Source organism: Schistocerca americana, chromosome 7 (assembly GCF_021461395.2).
Source record: "Schistocerca americana isolate TAMUIC-IGC-003095 chromosome 7, iqSchAmer2.1, whole genome shotgun sequence".
In the NCBI taxonomy this organism is placed as follows: Eukaryota; Metazoa; Arthropoda; class Insecta; order Orthoptera; family Acrididae; genus Schistocerca; species Schistocerca americana.
In genome coordinates, this window is record NC_060125.1 from 621,650,554 (window position 1) to 621,672,542 (window position 21,989).

General features: G+C 39.0%; 1 protein-coding gene across 1 annotated transcript in view; it reads right to left on the reverse strand.

The window, feature by feature from the left end:
* The window catches only part of LOC124622011 (neurobeachin), a 1,442,121-nt gene that overhangs the window by 774,939 nt on the left and 645,193 nt on the right, over positions 1–21,989 (reverse strand). The window contains exon 28 of the mRNA XM_047147563.1: positions 13,211–13,333. Coding sequence (XP_047003519.1) covers positions 13,211–13,333 — 123 coding nt within the window. The remainder of the gene's footprint in view (positions 1–13,210; positions 13,334–21,989) is intronic.

Consider the following 21,989-nt stretch of genomic DNA (forward strand, 5'->3'; position numbering starts at 1 on the left):
GTTACTTTTGCTCATCATGGAGTGCAGTGTAGAAAGAAAGGACATATAAGATGAACCGAAATACATGCACACAGACACTGCAGCAAGACTCTTCACATACTTAAAGTGCAAAAACTTCTGTAACAATATTTCACCGCTTGCACATTCTTGGTATGTTACTGTGTCTCGGATGCCGTACAATGAGCGTGTAGACAAGCAGTTAGAATGAAGCCCTCTATCGGCTTGATATACACTTGCCCTATCTGAGGGTGCCAAGTGGGTTCTCGCATTGGACTCCTGAGTCACCAACGAAAGTGCTGCATGATAGGACTCAAATCTTCCTTTAGGAAGTATAGGTAATTGATTATATTTTCAGTGGAAAATCAACATTAAGGAAAGGCAACATGGCAACATTGTAATACCATGAATTTCCAGTATCTTGCACCTGTGCTGCTCAGTAGAGTTTTGTGTTAGAATACTTGAGTATCTGTGTCTGATTCAGGGGAAAGCAGGGTCAGTAAAACCAGTTTAAAAAGAGACAACTATAAACATGAGAAGACAGATTTAATGATGGATTTCGATTCACTGTCCTGCCATCTATTTAGAGTGTACTAAAAACAGTGAGCAACACTTAGAGACCTGGAAGTACATCCAGAATCTTTGTTATACTTAGTATATCTATGAAACAAGACACAAATAAGTACCTTTCACACTATCACAGCAGAAAGCTAGATACACAGTCATTGCAGGCACATTTTTACATCAGGTTCAAAGGGAATATGTTATGTAAATGAGAAAATTGGTTTAAACATCAGTTTCACTGTGTTAACTTTATCACATCAGGTCTTGGTGTATTATTTTTATTTTTGTTATTAAGTTATCTCCAATAAAGCTGTAGTATACACTGTTCTTAAATGATACGTATCTTACCACTACAGTTTCTCTTAATTTCGAACACAGTGATTATTGGCTGATCATGTCAGAAATAGTCATGAAGAGTAATGATCATTTAAAAATAAATTAACTGTTACAGTTATCAGCATATACTTAGACAATGTGGCTATGTAATTTGCATGGTTGCAGGGGAACTACCTAGAATAAAGAAAGCAGACACAGAACAATTGAAACAGAGGAGTGGAGTCAGTTTCTTTTTTTTTTTTTTTATTTAAGGGAAGTGGTAAAACTGGAGAAAACAGAAGCAATGTTGACAAAGGACTGGAAATCATCAAGGAGTGTTGTGCATGGAACAAAACAGAGTGAATGTTTAAAGGTAAAATATGTCTTCAATAGCTGAATAATAAAAAAGATTGTGCTCTCATTTCTGTATTATTATTATTATTATTATTATTATTATTAAAGAATTGCACATCTTTTGTGTAAGATTTGCTGTGCACTGTGCAACAATTATGAAACCAGATGGCATATCACAACAGAAAATAAAAGAAAATTAAATTTAGATGCAGAAAGAACTCTTAGAACTAGAGTATTCGAATACAAAACTCTGCCACTATTCTAACTTGGCAGTTCAGCTACACAGTACTGAATGAAAATATTTATCATATGAATGATTGCAGTATTGCCAAACTATCTAAGACATTCATTTTCTACTGAAAATATCCAAGGGAAGAAATTTTATTACAGACATTTTTTTACTGAAACTTCCTGGCAGATTAAAACTGTGTGCCCGACCGAGACTCGAACTCGGGACCTTTGCCTTTCGCGGGCAAGTGCTCTACCAACCGAGCTACCGAAGCACGACTCACGCCCGGTACTCACAGCTTTACTTCTGCTGCTGTTGGTATGTACGGAATTGTGCTGTGGCATCCATATGCATGAATTCTGGTTCACTCAGGATATTTCAAGAAACTGAAGAACTTAGAGAAAAGAAACTGTCATAATTTTGGTAAAAATAAACAATTATAACCATGAGGAGAAAGGTTTAATGATAGCTTTCAATTTACCGTCCCACCATCTATTTAGGGCGTACTGAAAACAATTAACACACTTTTATTCACTTATCCATCAAGGCATGAGGAGCACCATACACCATAATAAAACTAAGCTTTATAGTTTTATTTTGGAGATCTGACAAAAGGTGCACATCATTTGTGGAAACTTCAGGTGTTCACCCTGCTGATGTAGGGATGTTACAGGTATGACAGCCCAATGGCCACAAATCATTAAAACAGCTGCTTGTCGTATTTAAAGAATGAATGAAATAATTAATTTTATGACAAGAATAAATGTGGTGGAAAAAACAGGTGTGACCAAATCTAAGTCTGTACGAGTTCATTAGTTTTAGTAATTATTTCAGTATTGCAGTGGTCGTTCTCCCGCGATGAGATGCTCAATATATTGAGTAAGTAAGTATCACATGATGATAATATTAAAGCTTCATTAATACAGAACCATTAAGTATGCTTAACTTGCTACATTAAAATGTCCTTACAAATAACCTTTCATCATTGGGGTGCACAGTATACCAGTCATCAGTGTGGTCACACATGCGACACTCACTCAAATTTTAACGAGAATCCATGCTATTCATATGGAATGTGCTTATAACATATTGGGTTGCTAGAAGTAGTGGGTGGTGTCATGTGGAAGGACCACCACTGTGTAACAGCTGATCCCCCATCAGTTGTAACGACAACCATTATTATGATGATGATATTATTATTATTATTATTATTATTATTATTATTATTATTATTATTATTACTAAATTATTATCTTTATTTGTTCAATAACTTTACAGTGATGGGCACCATTTTTTTTGTACATTTACAACACTGATATCATGTCATAAATTAAATATATATAACTGGGTCAAAAATCTGAGTAAGTATAAACATCTTTTAACTAAAAATGTTTCAACTTGCCCTTAAAAGATTTCCACAGAGTTTCTTTATATTATTTGGCAACCTGTTATAGAACTGTCTTCCAGTTGCAAGTGGACTGTGATTTGAAGCTCTTTTTATTACTCAGTATTCTATGACAATCACATCTAGTTCATGTATTCTGTTTATGGATATCTCTATTCATTACAGTTATTTCTTCATTCTTTATTACAAATGTAATTGTCTTTAAGGACATACAATGGGTACAGTCAGTAAACTGAAGTAGCCCCTATAGAAAGGCATTTGATCATATTAGCCACTATTCTAACTGCTCTCTTCTGAAGCCTGAATATCCCACCCATGTGGACTGTACGCAACCCATCCCGAATTTAAATCCCACATGTTGCAAATGCAGGTTGATTAATCCATAGTATACTTGTTTAAGACTAGGAGTACTTACTATATCAGTGAGACTTTTCAAAAGTAAATGTTGCAACAATGCAGCTGATCTTTCTACAGATGCAGCTGATGTAAACTCTCTACATAAGAAATTCATCAATTAGAATGACAATACATCAATTATTAACTGGGACTGGGTTGAACAGCTAGCATTGTAAAATAATAAATGAACCTTTGATATGATCAAAGAACATGTAATAATGAGGAAACTTACAGTGAATAATGACAAGACTATTGTGATGGAGTTATTGCTGAATTATAATCAAGCTCAAGTGGAAATAAACATCGGATCACAGTGTAAAGAATGTCTAATTTTTGCAAATGTCTGCTTGTGTCTGTGTATGTGCGGATGGATATGATTGTGTGTGCGAGTGTATACCTGTCCTTTTCTCCCCCTAAGGTAAGTCTTTCCGCTCCCGGGATTGGAATGACTCCTTACCCTCTCCCTTAAAACCCACATCCTTTCGTCTTTCCCTCTTCTTCCCTCTTTCCTGATGAGGCAACAGTTTGTTGCGAAAGCTTGAATTTTGTGTGTATGTTTGTGTTTGTTTGTGTGTCTGTCGACCTGCCAGCACTTTCATTTGGTAAGTCACATCATCTTTGTTTTTAGATATATATTTCCTATGTGGAATGTTTCCCTCTATTCTAACCATATATATATATATACACTTACCTTAGGAGGAAAAAAGGACGGGTATACACACGCACACACACATATATCCATCCACGTCTGTATATGTGTGGATGGATATATGTGTGTGTGCGAGTGTATACCCGTCCTTTTTTCCTCCTAAGGTAAGTCTTTCCGCTCCCGGGATTGGAATGACTCCTTACCCTCTCCCTTAAAACCCACATCCTTTCGTCTTTCCCTCTCCTTCCCTCTTTCCTGATGAGGCAACAGTTTGTTGCGAAAGCTTGAATTTTGTGTGTGTGTCTGTCGACCTGCCAGCACTTTCATTTGGTAAGTCACATCATCTTTGTTTTTAATATAATGGAAGGAAACATTCCACGTGGGAAAAATTATATATAAAAACAAAGATGAGGTGACTTACCGAACAAAAGCGCTGGCAGGTCGATAGACACACAAACAAACACAAACATACACACAAAATTCAAGCTTTCGCAACAAACTGTTGCCTCATCAGGAAAGAGGGAAGGAGAGGGGAAGACGAAAGGAAGTGGGTTTTAAAGGAGAGGGTAAGGAGTCATTCCAATCCCGGGAGCGGAAAGACTTACCTTAGGGGGAAAAAAGGACAGGTATACACTCGCACACACGCACATATCCATCCACACATACAGACACAAGCAGACTTGTATGTGTGGATGGATATGTGCGTGTGTGCGAGTGTATACCTGTCCTTTTTTCCCCCTAAGGTAAGTCTTTCCGCTCCCGGGATTGGAATGACTCCTTACCCTCTCCTTTAAAACCCACTTCCTTTCGTCTTCCCCTCTCCTTCCCTCTTTCCTGATGAGGCAACAGTTTGTTGCGAAAGCTTGAATTTTGTGTGTATGTTTGTGTTTGTTTGTGTGTCTATCGACCTGCCAGCGCTTTTGTTCGGTAAGTCACCTCATCTTTGTTTTTATATATAATATCATCTTTGTTTTTAGATATATATTTCCTACGTGGAATGTTTCCCTCTATTCTAACCATATATATATATATATATATATATATATATATATATATAATGGAAGGAAACATTCCACGTGGGAAAAATTATATATAAAAACAAAGATGAGGTGACTTACCGAACAAAAGCGCTGGCAGGTCGATAGACACACAAACAAACACAAACATACACACAAAATTCAAGCTTTCGCAACAAATTGTTGCCTCATCAGGAAAGAGGGAAGGAGAGGGGGAGACGAAAGGAAGTGGGTTTTAAGGGAGAGGGTAAGGAGTCATTCCAATCCCGGGAGCGGAAAGACTTACCTTAGGGGGAAAAAAGGACAGGTATACACTCGCACACACGCACATATCCATATACAGCAATAAAATCTGTGTAGTACCATGCATCTTTCAAACATCTTTCCAATAGTCCAGATTTAACCCCAGGTGACTGTCACGTACTTTGGCCCTTAGAAAACTTGTCAAAAAGACAAAATTACAGCTACCATTTGATAGTTATCAGTACATGCACACTTGGCTGTTGGGACGTTCTCTTCTTTTTTCAATGAAGGGAACAAGAAGTTACCTATCAATTGCAGAAAAAAAATCTGCTGCCAGAAACAATATGAAAAATAGTATAGTGCTTTTGTAATATTATTAGTCAACAATAAAAGTGTAAACAAAAGGCTGAATTTGAAGGACCCTCACAGTTTGTCAGTCACACAGCAAGTCTGGTAGAGGGTGTCGGAAGTTCACCTCTAATATGCTCTTGCAACAGAATAATAGAACATAAGTGTTTATCTCATTTCACATCTGCTATACATGTGAAATAATGTTTGGCTGCTTGGTTGAAGGGTACTCAGTCTGGAATCATCCCTTTGTTACACAGAGGAGTATTCAGGCCCATCACTGTGTCCCACTCACTCAAAGACCTCAAGAATTTCCAGAACTGCAGCAAGTTGTGATATCAATCAGTAAATGCTAGAGATGAACTGCTTTCAGAGGTATTGACTGTCATTTTGTTAACTATATAGATAAGATAGGCAATAAGAAAATGAAAAATAAGAACAATAAGGAAACGCGAGTAGCATAATTAAGGCACATTTGCTTGACTGACTGTGTTTAACTTGAATGCCTCAAGTCCTGTCTAATTTTTGCGTTTCTTGAAAATACAGAATCTGTGTGTGTATGTTAGTATGCATCGAAAAATATCTTGCCTAAAGTGAAAGACTGTGATGGGTAAAAAAAATAGAGAATTGTGAGAGTCCACAACAGTGTGCAATTCAGTAAAATTAGAAATACCATATTCAGGGTCCTTGATGGAATAACAACAATATGGAAAGGATAGATTATCACTCCCCACATAGAGTAGGTGTTGAGTGACAAAAAGGTACAACGAAAAAGACTGCTAAGCTTTTGAATAAAGCCCTTCCTCCAAAACAGAAAACACACATTCACACAAGCACAACTGACACACACAGACCACCATCTCTGGACACTGGAGCCTAGCTGCAATTGCACCTGGGGTGGGAGGGAGGGTGATGGTGGTAGTGGTGATGACTGGGGAGGGGGAGGGAGGGAGGGAAGGAGGAGGCATCGGGTGGAAAGGGAGAGGGACAGCAGGGCAAGGTTTGGGGAAGATACTGTGCTTCTGTAGTTCTGTGGAAGCATGTAGGGCCACTACATTCAGTGTCAGGGCAACGTGTGCAGGGTCCTTAGGAAACTCAAATGGGTATCCCTGGAGTGAAGGCCATGTTCTTTTCAATAAACGCTACTGAGAAAATTGAGAGAAGTGGCATTTGAAGCTGACTGCAGAACGATCCTACTACTGCCAACATCCATTTCGCATAAGGGCCATGAACACACGATAAGAGAAATTTGGGCTCATATGGAGGCATATAGATGATCATTTTTCTCTAACTCTGTTTCCAAGTGGAACAGGAAGGGACATATACTAGTAGTGGCACAATGTACTTTCTGACACACACCATTTGGTGGCTTGCGGAGAATGTATTTAGATGTAGATGCAGAGGAGAGAAATAGAAAAGGGAGTTGGGAAACAATTAGCAGGAGCACAGGTGGGACAGAGGGCTGAAGGGGGAGCAAGGGAGGGGATAGGTGGCTAGAGGACAGGGACTAGTGAGGGTTATTATCAAGGGGAATTACAGGAAGAAAGAATATTTTGTAGGGAGAGTTCCCACCTGCACAATTCAGCAAAGTTGGTGGTGGGAAGAAGAATCCTAATGTAGGAGGCAATGAAGCAGTTTTAAAGTGAACCACATCTTGTTTGGCAGCATGTCCAGCAACTGAGTGGTCCAGCTGTCTCTTGGCAACAGTTTGGCAGAGGCCATTCATGCACACAGGCAGCTTGTTAGTTGTCAGGCCCATGTAGAAAACAACATAATGGTTACAGCTTAGTTTCAAGATGACGTGTCTACTTCCACAGGTAGCCCTGTCTCTGATGGGGGAAGGAAATGTCTGTGACATGACTGGAGTAGGTGGTACTGGGATGATGAATGGGAAAGCTTTTGATCTAGGTCTGTTGCAGGGACATGAGATATGGGGCAAGTGGTTGGGAGCAAGAATGAAGTAGTGATGGGCAAGGATATTATGTAGATTCGATAGGCAGGGAATACCACTGTAGAAAGGATAGCATGGATAGTGGGAGAATATTCCTCACTTCAGGGCCTGATGAGAGGTAGCTGAAACCCTGGCAGGGAATGTGATTCAGTTGTTCTGCTCCTGGGTGGTACTGAGTCAGGATAGAGGAGTGCTCCTTTGTGGATTATTTCTGGACAAGGTAGGGAGGGTAAATTTGATTGGTGAAGGCCTCAATGAGACACTTGATATATTTTGAGAAAGAGTCAACAGTTCTCTCCAATAGAACATTAAAATCAAAAAAGCCATAAAATGTGGTTGAGTGTGAAATAGAAAGAAAGATTAGAAAAGTTGAGTTGAAGAAAGGCACAATGAAAAGACTGTTACACATTTAGCTTTCAGCCAGAGCCGTCTCAGAAAAGAAAGGGAAACATCATGTCCATATGACCACTATCTCAGGCTGCTCTCGCCAGGATGCTATGGTGTCACATCGAGCACAAGCAATAATCAGGAGTGGAGTGGAGAGAGTGAAGGTAGACAATGTATGGGAGTGTAGGAGGGGGGGGGGGGGGAGTAATTGCTGCCAGGTGCAGCATACGGGGACAATATAATAGGCAGAAATAACTGCAAGGTGCAGGATCAGAAGGCTGGGGGAGGGGGTGGTGGTGGACTGGGGGGGGGGGGGTTGGAACAAGGAGCAAGAAAGGAGACAAGCAGAGATGGGGAAACAGACCGGTGGGTGCACTGGATTTTGCAGTGCACAATGAGCATGAGGGGACATGAATTAGTAGGAGCTGTAGGAAACAGGTGGTGGAAATTGTTGAATGGAGGGTGTGGGAACAGTAGGTTATCATAGGCTCAGGGCAGAATAATTTCTTGAGTGGAGAATGTGTTTCAACAACAACTCCCATCCACACAGTTTGAAAAAGCTGGTGATAGAAGGGATGACCTAGATGGCCCAGGTTGTGAAGCAGCCACTAAATTCAAGGTTCTTATGTTCAGCTGCATGTTGTTCCACATAACATTTCAATGGCTGCTTCATAACCTGGGCCATCTGAATCCTCCCCTCCACCACCAGGTTTTCTGAACAATGCAGGTGGGAGTTATTCTTACAATACATTCTGCACTCCCAAAATTATCACAGCTTCAACCTCCTAATTCACTTGCCCTCATCCTCATAGTGTGCTGCTCTCTGCAAATGCAACCATCGGTCTTTTTCACTTTCTCTGTCCCTCTCCTCTTCCATTCCCCCCACCCCCCACCCCAATCTATCCCTCACACCCTCCAGACGCTGCACCTGGCAGCCTTGTCTGGCTATCACCTAGTACCTGCGTTCTCCAAGAGGCAGCACTCTCCCCAACCGCACCCTGCTGTCTCTCCTCCTTGCCTGCCGCACTCCACATTGCTGTTTGCATTTGACATGACACCACTGCATTCTGATCAGAGCAGCCTGAGATAGCGGTCACATGTGCGTGAGGTGTGCTTGCTTGCGTGAATGTGTGTGTGTTTTTGTTTCTTTTCTGAAGAAAGCTCTGCCCAAAACCTAAACTGTAACAGTCTTTTCATTGTGCAGATAGTTTGAAAAATCAGAAAAAGATTTAAGACTTATAACTTCCATTGCTGTTCTACTATACAACAGCCTGCCACGTACAATTTGGTAATTGTTAATTATGTGTACATGCACATTCCAATTTTGAAAAAAAGACTGCAGTTACTGTGATGCCTATGCCAGTACAAAATAAATCAGACTCAAATAAAAATTACATAAAAGAAGAGGAAAACAGCTATATATCACATCCATAGGCACCTGACAATGAGAGTCCAGTCCATCATAACTCTTCCACATCATCTGGCAGCCTGAAGCCTAAAAACAGGCAACAAATACTGCACAGAACTTATCAGTAGAAAAGCAAGAAGAGGTGTACAAGCTGCTTCCATTTGCAGTGATTTGAAATAAACCATTAATTAACAGGTGCAAATTTCAATTACATAACACATCTCCATAAACTTAGAAAAAAATTGAAAATGTGGACATTTAATTTATTTTTGTAAACATATGTAGGAAAGCACGCATCTATCAGGATAAACTGAGGGAGGAGGCCAAGCAGCAGAATATTAGCATTCAGAACTAGAGAACCCTTCTTCTTGCAATAAAGATGTAAAGGAAAATTTGATTCTGAAATTGTTGTTCTGTACAATTTATACTCAGCTTTAGCACATTTGTCAATGCCATGTGTCCCTTCTGAAAAGAAAGGTAGTCTGGTTCTGAAAGCTGCAAACTACATTAATTATTTATCATAATTCTTTATGTTTCATACATAAATTCTACAGATCATAGAACTAAAACCATAAGAGACTATGTTCAGTCTCCTTTACTCCCTACTAGTATAAACAGAATTACCAAGATTGTGCCCATAACATTAGAAGGACAGACAATCTCCACTCTGACAAGGAGTGTTTGGTACTCACACAAAAGGGGAGGAAGTACACCAGTATTAAAATATTCAATTCACTGTCTACTTATATCAGAGGTACAAGAAGTAATATCTCATAGTTTAAAAATAATTTAAAGAAGTATCTGCTTGACACCTTGTTTTGCTCTATAGAGTAAAAACATTTCAAAAAAAAAATCTTTTATGTGAATCTCTCTTGTTGCACGCAGAATTGTCTCCTTATTTTACACAATCTTTAAGCTATAATACTGCAGGAGTACTTAATAACCTTCTGCAGAAATATGTATTTCCTAGGCAGTCAAGGAAAATCAGTGTTGAACGGAACAAACCTTGGGAAGATTATTTCTACAACAGCACTGTTATTGTCACTTATTCATAACATATTCTACAGAGTATAATACACTCCTGGAAATTGAAATAAGAACACCGTGAATTCATTGTCCCAGGAAGGGGAAACTTTATTGACACATTCCTGGGGTCAGATACATCACATGATCACACTGACAGAACCACAGGCACATAGACACAGGCAACAGAGCATGCACAATGTCGGCACTAGTACAGTGTATATCCACCTTTCGCAGCAATGCAGGCTGCTATTCTCCCATGGAGACGATCGTAGAGATGCTGGATGTAGTCCTGTGGAACGGCTTGCCATGCCATTTCCACCTGGCGCCTCAGTTGGACCAGCGTTCGTGCTGGACGTGCAGACTGCGTGAGACGACGCTTCATCCAGTCCCAAACATGCTCAATGGCCGACAGATCTGGAGATCTTGCTGGCCAGGGTAGTTGACTTACACCTTCTAGAGCACGATGGGTGGCACGGGATACATGCGGACGTGCATTGTCCTGTTGGAACAGCAAGTTCTCTTGCCGGTCTAGGAATGGTAGAACGATGGGTTCGATGACGGTTTGGATGTTCCGTGCACTATTCAGTGTCCCCTCGACGATCACCAGTGGTGTACGGCCAGTGTAGGAGATCGCTCCCCACACCATGATGCCGGGTGTTGGCCCTGTGTGCCTCGGTCGTATGCAGTCCTGATTGTGGCGCTCACCTGCACGGCGCCAAACACGCATACGACCATCATTGGCACCAAGGCAGAAGCGACTCTCATCACTGAAGACGACACGTCTCCATTCGTCCCTCCATTCACGCCTCTCGCGACACCACTGGAGGCGGGCTGCACGATGTTGGGGCGTGAGCAGAAGATGGCCTAACGGTGTGCGGGACCGTAGCCCAGCTTCATGGAGACGGTTGCGAATGGTCCTCGCCGATACCCCAGGAGCAACAGTGTCCCTAATTTGCTGGGAAGTGGCGGTGCGGTCCCCTACGGCACTGCGTAGGATCCTACGGTCTTGGCGTGCATCCGTGCGTCGCTGCGGTCCGGTCCCAGGTCGACGGGCACGTGCACCTTCCGCCGACCACTGGCGACAACATCGATGTACTGTGGAGACCTCACGCCCCACGTGTTGAGCAATTCGGCGGTACGTCCACCCAGCCTCCCGCATGCCCACTATATGCCCTCGCTCAGAGTCCGTCAACTGCACATACGGTTCACGTCCACGCTGTCGCAGCATGCTACCAGTGTTAAAGACTGCGATGGAGCTCCGTATGCCACGGCAAACTGGCTGACGCTGACGGCGGCGGTGCACAAATGCTGCGCAGCTAGCGCCATTCGACGGCCAACACCACGGTTCCTGGTGTGTCCGCTGTGCCGCGCATGTGATCATTGCTTGTACAGCCCTCTCGCAGTGTCCGGAGCAAGTATGGTGGGTCTGACACACCGGTGTCAATGTGTTCTTTTTTCCATTTCCAGGAGTGTATAATGGGATGGTTAAAAAATCTACCCACCAAGCAGTGGCTGGAGAAAACAAATATAAGAGTTAAGGAAATGTTCAAGCTCTTGGAGTCACAGGCTCCTTCTTCTGGCAGAAGGGTTGAAGGGGAAGGAAGAGGGATGAGGGAGAAGGACTGGTGAGGCTTATGAAATGGAGAGAGTTACCACCTGGTAAGTGTCCCCTGATCCTGGGTTCTGGGCAACATTTCTGTGATTCTCCCCATTTCCTAAATCCCACCAGTCCTGTACCTTCATTCCTCTTCCTTCCCCCTCAACCCATCTGCCAGAAGGAGCCACTGGCATTGCATTCTTAACCTTTGCATGTGTTTCCTCTGCTGCGGCTCAGTGAGGCTATTTTTTATCTATCCAATAACATTATAATCTATCCTTTTCATAACACTGTTTGCTGATATTCAAACATGACACTCCATTGTTTGAAAAAACAATATTTATATGCCTCAGTATACATCCTAGTCTTTCTCATCTTATACTCATTATTCCTTATATGCATTATTAAGTGAAATATGATGGAGGCAACAGAACTGATGCATGATCTGCTCAAAATACATGTTCTCTAAATTTACAATGTTGATTCCCAATTATGTCCCTGAATATCTCTGTTATACTTGCATACCGGCTTCATTAACTTGTCAGAACTCTATCAGTGTCTGTGTGAATTTGTTCTATGCCTGCTATCATGCCAACCCAATAAAACGAGCACGAGTGTGTGTGTGTTTTTTCTATTGCTGATAAAGGCCTTACTGGCCGAAAGCTTTATTTGTGACAGCCTTTTTGTTGTGCCTATCTGTGACTCAGCATCTCCACTTTCAACTTTCCTTTTCATAATATTGTTACTTTCCATCCTGGATTTTCCATTGTTTGATTGTTTAGTATAACTATGTTCAATGGAACATTATAATAATTGAGGAAATGCTGTCTTGTTGCCTAACAGATAAAAAGGTATGCATTCACACAAACTTGGATAATAATGCTTGAATTCTTCAGTAATGATTCAGTGAGTATGTAACAACTGCCAGCTAAGTGAAAAGCAATGTTTTAGTTTAACATTAACACTAAATTTTTTCGTATTTCTCATGCAATGTCAAGAAAACTTAAGAAATTATCTAAAAGCTCAACATTAATTAATTTTGCGTGTGGTGTTAGAGTCTTCGTGACAAAACTTACTTCATTCCTGGGATAACACTACACACAGTGAAGCTGGCCTGGGTTGCATATACATTATGCTTGGCTATGAAAAAATACCAATGTATTTCATTCTAAAAATAGTTAATTCTAATTATAAAGCACTTGTTCTTTATGTAAGTATCATATGTCATTAATAGAAAGTAATACCCTTAAACAAAATTAATATTAGTAAACAAACATTAAAGGAACACAAAAGCGCTAATAAAATAAGCATTGAGTAGAAGTTACCTTGTTAGCAAGCATGTTGGTTGTAGGAGCTCTGGTGTACCTCTGAATACCATCTGCTGGCTCTACATCATAAGGATGGTTAAGGGAGGAAGCGTGTGATGATGTTCTCGAGCGGGTGTTACCCTACAGTATTAGTAACAAGAGGAGAGCCATAGTACCATCCTAGCACATGAAAAACCAGATGTGTGGATACCTCAGGTATGAAAGCCAGACTGAATCTCAATAAAAAGAAAATTGAGGTAATACGGTTTGCTTCCAGATATCAAATTGGTATTAAAATGGTGTCCATGATTTCAATAGTATTTAACTTCTATGAGACAGTCAGAATAACACTACATTCACAGACACAGTTACAATAACAAAAATGACCACAAGGCATACATGGGACTACTGTAGTACTAAGCACTAATATCATAAGCAGTAGGCTACAAGAGCACCCATACAACAGTTTGTAGGGGGAAGAGGGGCTGGACCTGGGGGCATGGGATATTTTTAATAGTTTGGAACTTATAAGTAGCTGTAAAAGTTGCAATTCTGACTCTGTCAAAAACCTGTTCAATACTGACTTTTAAATCATTTTATCTTTCAAGAAACACCTGACTACAATATATTTTTCCTTTCCCTAAGACCTAGAGTGGGGCCGTAGTCCTCTCTTGCCCCCAGGTGTGGGTGCCTTTGGGTAGGACAGAAACTGTACACAACAAAATGTCATGCTTATTGCTATAAATATATCTGGAACAGCTGTTCAAGGAGCATCACATTCATAAAGCATTATTATTATGGTAACTCTGCATGTGCTATTCCACAATGTTATTTTTTTTCAAAAACACTACATTAAATTAAAAGTCTCCAATATGTTCATGTTTTGATTTCTGAGGTTTCCCAAAAGTCATTCATAGACAGTGAATCTTCAAGTGTCCAGCTGAGTTGTTAAAGTTGATTTTATGCCTGACCTAGCAATCTTCTTCAGGCGCTAAGTGTAACTGCTGCTGATTTGTTCTCCTTTTCTTTTCTTCCAATACTCTTTTATCTGTTCACCATGTTTTTTCTTTCTGTCTTCTGCCTACTTCTGACCAGTTTTCTCCACCCTCCTATCTTGCTATCCTTCCACATACAATACTTTCTCCCTAAACTTTTCTCTGTCAGTTGTTTCTTCAGCTTTAATTTTTTTCCCTCAATCTCTCTCTCTCTCTCTCTCTCTCTCTCTTTTTCCTTCATGAATCCAACTTTCTTGATGACTTGTTATACCAAAAATATTTGAACATCTCTGAGGTTAATTACTGTCTTACATTCAATATAAATGTCCAAAAAACACATCTTCTTTTTCTCATTACTTTAGATATGTTTTCTGTGTTTTAATAAATTTCATTGTTACTTAGTAATTTGAAACCTTACATAGTTTTTGTGGGCCTAATATTTTCATAACAATTGCCTTTCTAGTGTTTCTAATTCATCCAAATTATGTTTTAACACTAGACATTCTTTGCAGGTAGATATTCTGATTTCACTACTGTACTGTAAAGCTTTATTTCTGTATTTTTAAACAGGCATTTTGTGTACTAAAAGTATTTCATTATACTATATGCTATTCCCATTTTACATGCCCTTTCCTCTATAACAACTTCTTCTCAACCATTTTCTTGAATTACGAAGCCAAGATCCCTAGATTTTTTAACCTTCCCAATTTGGCCATAATTCTTATTCTTCTAAAAGAATAATTTGTGTTATGGCAGATGTCACATTTTCAGAAAGTATCACAAAATCTTCAGAAAATGAGAGAGAAAGTTTATTCCAATATTTTTGCTTAAACTTCCTAATCTTACTAGCAAAATCTTACACTCATTCTGTTTTTCATTCCATTTTTCACTTCCTAGATCACCTTGATGCTCTCATAATAATAATAATAATAATAATAATAATAATAAGAGTAAACATTAAAAAAGAGTTCACTATGCTATATTTCATATTTTACCACTAGTAAGGCACTTCCCATACTTGTAGGGCTGGGTGATATATCAGTGGATAATTCGTGCAGCTCCCAGTAAAGCATCTTCTTGTAGTTGGCTGATGGATGTTTTATCAATGACAATAGTTTTTAAGTGACCACTGAGATCTTTTGGCACTGCTCCCAGTGTGCCAAGAACCACTGTGACCACTCTCAATGGACTACGACAGAATAGTCATAGTCCGAGTTTCAAGTCCTCTCATATTATTATTATTATTATTATTATTATTATTATATTTTATTTGTTTGTTTGATAACTCATTTATTTTATTTATTTCTTTTTTATCTACATTCCACCCTCCTGCCAATCTCACCTCCTCTATGTCTCACTCTCATTTCACTTTTTCAGTTTCTAATCATACCACTCATTTTACTTCTCATTTCTCTTCCTGTATTACTTTCTGATTTTCTTATTATCAAATGAAATGATCATATGGCAGTGTTATGCAGTAGATGCCCTGTGGGGTTGTTCTGATGCCTGCTGCAAGTCTTTCTATTTGATGTCACTTCGGTAACTTGTATGTCAATGAAGATGAGGCAAAATGATGAGGACAACACAAACACCCGGTCCCTTAGCACAGCAAATCTCTGATCCAGCTGGGAATCGAACCCAAGACCCCACCATCTAGAGGCAGCGACTCCAACTCTCGATCAAAGATAGCACAGTGGTTACCAAAACATAATCCTTGACCTCCCATTCTCCCCAATATTTCCCCTTCCCCTCATCCTTATAAAACGTGGGTCCCTCTCATCCTGAGGTCAGAAAGACCTCTCCTTTCAAATCTCCTCAATCCCTCCCTTTTCCTGTCTGACAAAGAAATTAATGGTTCTGAAAACAATAGCATTTGGTGTTGTTGTCATTTCTGATGTGGCTGCTGCCGCTATCTTTGTTGTTGTGGTCTTCACAGCCCAAATAGTGGTTTGATACAGCTCTTTACACTAGTGTGTCCCATGTAAGCCTCACCTCCCCTGAATACCTACTGCAACTAACACAACTAACACACCCTGCTTACTATATTCACCCCCTTGGTCTTCCTCTACAAATTTTTACTATCCCCCTCCCTGCCTGACACACACAAACACTCTCTCTCTCTCTCTCTCTCTCTCTCTCTCTCTCTCTCTCTTCCCTCCATCACCGAACTGGCAATTCCATGATGGCGTATGATGTTCGATTCAATGAGAATTCAATCGTTACTTGATCTCCACATCTAACCTTCATTATTCTTCTGTAGTGCCAAATCTAAAAGGCTTCTATTATCTCCTTGTCTGAAATGATAATTCCCCATGTTTCACTTCTGTTCAAAGCTAAACTCCAGACAAATACATTCAGAAAAAGCTTTCTAAGACTTACATTTATATTCGATGTTAACAAATTCTTTTTCAAAACTGCTTTTATTGCTATAGGTAATCAGCATTTTATGTCCTCTCTACCTCAGCCAACCTCAGTTACTTTACTGTCCAAATAACGAAACTGATCAGCTAATTTTACTGTTTCATTTCTTCACCTAATTCTGTCAGCAACACCCGATTTCATTAGGCTACATTCCATTATCCTTGTTTTACGTTTGTTGATGTTCATCTTATATGTGCTTTTCAAGGCACTATCGATTCTATTCAAATGCTCTTCCAATTCCTTTGCCATCTCTCACAGAATTACAATGTCATTAACAAACTGAAAAGCTTTTGCTTATCCTCCCTGAACCTTAACTCCCGTTCTAAATTTCTACTTGCTTTCCTTCACAGCTTGCTCAGTGTACAGACTATTTAACAATGGGGATGGGATACAACCCTGTCTCATTGCTTTCTCAGCTAGTTTCCCTTTCATGTCCTTAGGCAGTCTTAACTGTAGCCTGGTTTATAAATGAGTTGTAAATAACCTTTTGTTTCCTGTATTTCATCATTGCTACCTCCAAAATATCCAGATAATGCATTCAAATCAACATTATCAAAAACCTTCTCTAAATCTGCTAATGCTGTACACATGGGTTTGCCTTCCCCAAACTAGGCTTTTACCAGTTTTTCTATTCTACTGTCAATAATATGTGTTGGTATTTTGCAACCATGACTTATTGAACTAATGGTTTGATAATATTCACACCTGTCAGCACCTACTTTCTTAAGGTACACATAAAGTACAAAATAGACTTAAGTGACAAAGAACCTGCAATAGCTGCATGTATATTTTATGAAAAAACTTCCAAGCCATATAAAAAACTTAAACACTGTCTGCTTTCACACAAAAAGTAAGATGTCATCTGGTACCAGCCTGTTGCTACAATGTACAGGAGTTCTTAGATGAAAGTATACAAAATTCTTCGTTTTTTCTGCAAATACCAAATACTTTGTTACAGATCCATGTATATCCTGACATATCCAATATCACTAACAAAAGTGATCAAAGTATGATAAATAAGTAAATACACAAAAAACATAATTACACTCTTCTTGAAATCTGAGGGTATTCTGTCCAATTCCAATGTGTCTGTGTAACTGAATGATATTACTGACATTACAACTGAGTATCAAAATATTTTATATTGCACACAATTTTCTCCTTCTCTTCAGTGTTTTGGTTCACTTTCCTAGTCCATCAAGAACATATGACTGAACAGTCAACAAAACATAAGAATAATTAGGTTCCACTCTGGTCAGCAGTAATGACTACTGAAATTGAAATTTCTAAACTTAAGCTGTCCATTTATACATCAATCAAAAGCACTAAGTACAAGAAAGACCAAATCCCCATTACTTGTTTCTTGTCTCTCATTGTTCCTCTCTTTCTGAGAGGCATCAATGCTATCCTAAATATTATTTGAATGATGATTATAGGTGTGCATTGCAATTCTATGCTACTAAGTGAAGCATTGGCTCATTATAGGCAACAGTAAACACAGAATGCAAAATGATAGTCTGTAAATATACTTGACTAGTTTACATTGAGGTGACAAAAGTCATGTGAGAGCAATGTGCACATATACAGACAATGGTAGTATCATGTACAAAATGTATGAAAGGGCAGTGCATTGATGGAGCTGCCACTTGCACTCAGTTGATTCATGTGAAAACATTTCTGACATCGTTATGGCCACACAACAGGAGATTTTGAATATGGAATGGTAGTTGGAGCTATATGCATGGGACATTCCATTTTTTAAATCATTATGGAATTGAATATTCCAAGATTCACTGTGTCAAGAATGTGTCAAAAAATACCAAATTTCAGGCATTGGCTCTCACCAAGGGCAATGCAGTGGCCGACAGCCTTCACTTAAAGACCAAGAGAAAGACATTTGCAGAGACAAGCAATGCTGTGTGAAATACTGCAGAAATCAATGTGGGGTATATGACGAATGTATCTGTTACAATAGTGAGGCAAAATTTGGCTTTAATGGGCTATGGCAACAGACAAATAATGCAAGTGACTTTGATAACAGCACAACATTGTCTGCAGTGCCTCTCCTGGGTTCATGACCATATTTGTTGGTCTCTAGATGACTGGAAAACCATGGACTGGTCAGAGTAGTCCCAATTTCAGTTGGTAAGAGCTGATATTAGGTTTCACGTGTGGTGCAGTACCTGAGGAGCCATGGACTCAAGTTGTCGAGTCGTTGAGAAGGCAATGTGCAAGTTGGTGGTGGCTCCATAGTGGTGTGGACTGTGTTTACATGGAATGGACTGGCTCCTCTGGTCCAACTGAACTGATCATTGACAGGAAATGGTTATGTTTGGCTACTTTGAGGTCATCCGCAGCCATTCATGGACTTCATATTCCCAAACAACAATGGAATTTTTATGGATGACAAAGCAAAACCACATTTCACCAGGCCATAATTGTTCGCGACTGGCTTGAAGAATATTCTGAACAATTCGAGCAAATAATTTGGCTCCCTGGAATGCCCACCATTAATCCCAATGAACATTTTCTAGACATAATTGAGAGGTCAGCTTGTGCACAAAATCCTGCACCATCAACGCTTTCACTATTATGGATGGCCATAAAGGCAGCATGACTCAATATTTCTGCAGGAGACTTCCAACAACTTGTTGAGAACATGACTCATTTAGCTGCTCCACTACATAGAGCAAAAGGAGGTCCAACATGATATTAGGAGGTATCTCATGACTTCTGTCAAGTCAGTATATAACAAATACCGAAACTTTCGGAACCAAAGGGAGAAAGGAAATGCTGTTTAAAGCAAGGAAAGTCCTATATCCCGTACGGTAAAAAAAGCTCAAAAAGAGCAAAAAATACAAAAGGCAATTAGTAATAACTGACAACAAATGAAAGAAGTTATTAAAGGGATTTAGGAGTGTGGATCATCAAACAACAATTGAGCACTAATCATAAAAAATGACCACATTGTACATGATCATGCAGTATAGTATATATGGGTATCATCCACCGATCATGGGGCCACTCCACGGTCAGTAGCACAAATTGATACAACAGACTTTAATGAGGGCTCGCTGCAATCCACAACAACATATGGGAGGCACTCTTGAAGACCATGCCCTCTCCCAGTACTGCAGAGCCCTCACACTGAGGTCAGTATAGTGTCGAGCATGTGAAAGCTCACACCAGTTCAAGACCTCAACTACAGCAGTCAGGTGAACTTGTACTGCTGTAAATGTTGAACATTGTACTTCAAGAGAACAGTTTGTTACTCAGCGCATCAGGTGATGCTTTCCTCATCAATGACAGTTGTAAATTATGTAGTACTCCTGTGAAAAAGAAATGTGCCATTTTAAGTAAATCTTTTATACATTTATGTGAAGAAGTGAATTAATATTTCATGTGTTCTAATCTGGTAAGTCTTCTGCCACAGCAATCGAAGAACCCACAGTCTGGCCCTACTTCATTACACTGTTCTAGGCCCATTACATATTCTTAACAATAAAAATATTATAAAAGAATTTCATTTCTCAAATGCTCTGCTCAGAGACTTAATTGTGGCCCCAATGGATGCTCAGGCACCAGTGAAAGCTGCAATGTATTTAAACTGCATCCTAGCTTCTACCAAATAGTAACTGTTGCCTTATCTCATTCCATTACTTACATATTAGATTCAAAAATTTGCACTGTCATACAAAAGTGAGATGAGAAGTATAGATGGCAAAGACACCCTTAACGCTGTCCCTGAGCTACCAGTGAATGTCAGTCTCTGCCAACAACAAACAGGCATGACGTAAGTAACCAAATGCTTCCCAGTGGTCCTAGTCTCTAAAACTTTAAATGAGCAAATGCTCCCTTTGTGGTTTATCATGTGTCGTGCATTCGTAGTTTGTCTTTCCCATGCTACCTCTCATTATCTTGCCTCATCAAAAATCTCTTTCCTCTTAACAAAGAAAAAAGAATTTACTTTTGGAACTGCGAATAAAAACCAACAAACAGTTGTTCTGTACACTGCTCTCAAGTTTGGATGAAAAATCAAATTCTGGCTGCTATCAGCCATATTTTTCTTTTCTGTAACATCAAAAGCCTAAAATGCATAATTAATTTTGACTGTCAACAAAGACAATATCCCTATAAAAACTTCTTAACAAGTTACTGAACTTTGTGTCACAATGAACACAGAATAACAATAAAACAGGAATAAACAACTTGTTGCCAACAATTTCTATGCACCAAACTCAACTGTTGGAAAATGGCCACAAACATACCAAAATATGAAAATGTAATTACTTCATTTGTTTGGTTCTTCTCAAAGATTAGTCGTTTAATTTAGTGTCATGACTGCTTACTTAAAAAAAGAAATTGGTCTTATAAATAACAGTATGACTTCGTTACATTCCTTCATAAGGACTGAAACAGAAAAATTTTATAAGGATTAGTATTGTCTCCTCGAAAACTGAGTTGCATATCCACAAGAAAATTAGGAATGTATTTAAATATTCTAACAGACAGTTAACTCATTTTTGAGTTTTCAAGCTTTCCCGGATTTAACTTATTTATTGTCTGGCACATAACAAACTGAGGAATTCACACATCTTTAATGTATAAAACATGAAATACTTAAACTACTTCTCTTTAAAGAGAGAAAATGAATATATACATGAAGTGAAAATGAAAACAGTTATTTCACTTTTGGAGAAATTTAGCAAAAATGGAAGTCAGTAACATTAAAATAAGTTCTAAACTTAAATTTTTAAATGTGCATGCTATTAGTATTTTTTAAATAGCACAGATCAGGCAGGTATATCACTTTCACCTACAACGAATAAATTTCAGAATTAAAAAAATATAAAATCCCAATGAAATCCCATACCATTTAAATACACAGTAACATTAAGTTTACTCGTTAACAACACTGAGTGATAGCTACAGTAAAGTGTCATCCTCTGAGGGCAATTTAGTCTTTTAATGGAATTAACTAGACATTTCTTTCATTAATTCACAATTACACTCGCTCTGTGGCACTAATAAAACATATTCATTTATGCAATGATGATATGCATTTTGGCACCAAATGTACAATCTTCAGCCAATAAAATTAAGCAATGCATTCTGGTTCACCAAGTCTATGTGTAAATTACACAACCATAAAAATGTATGTATCATTTCAATTTATATATGATGGGACCTTTGGTCCCTAAGTTTCTCGCAAAGATTAATGTATTTTATAATTATTATATATTAGATACAATTATTGTTCATAAAGCAAATAAATTATTTTCTTTATTAACAATAATTATATCTGCTACATCTTGAAGTTCCGTCAAGTGTCAGAACATTAAAATTAATCACACGCAATCTTCTGCACCTTTATTTATCAT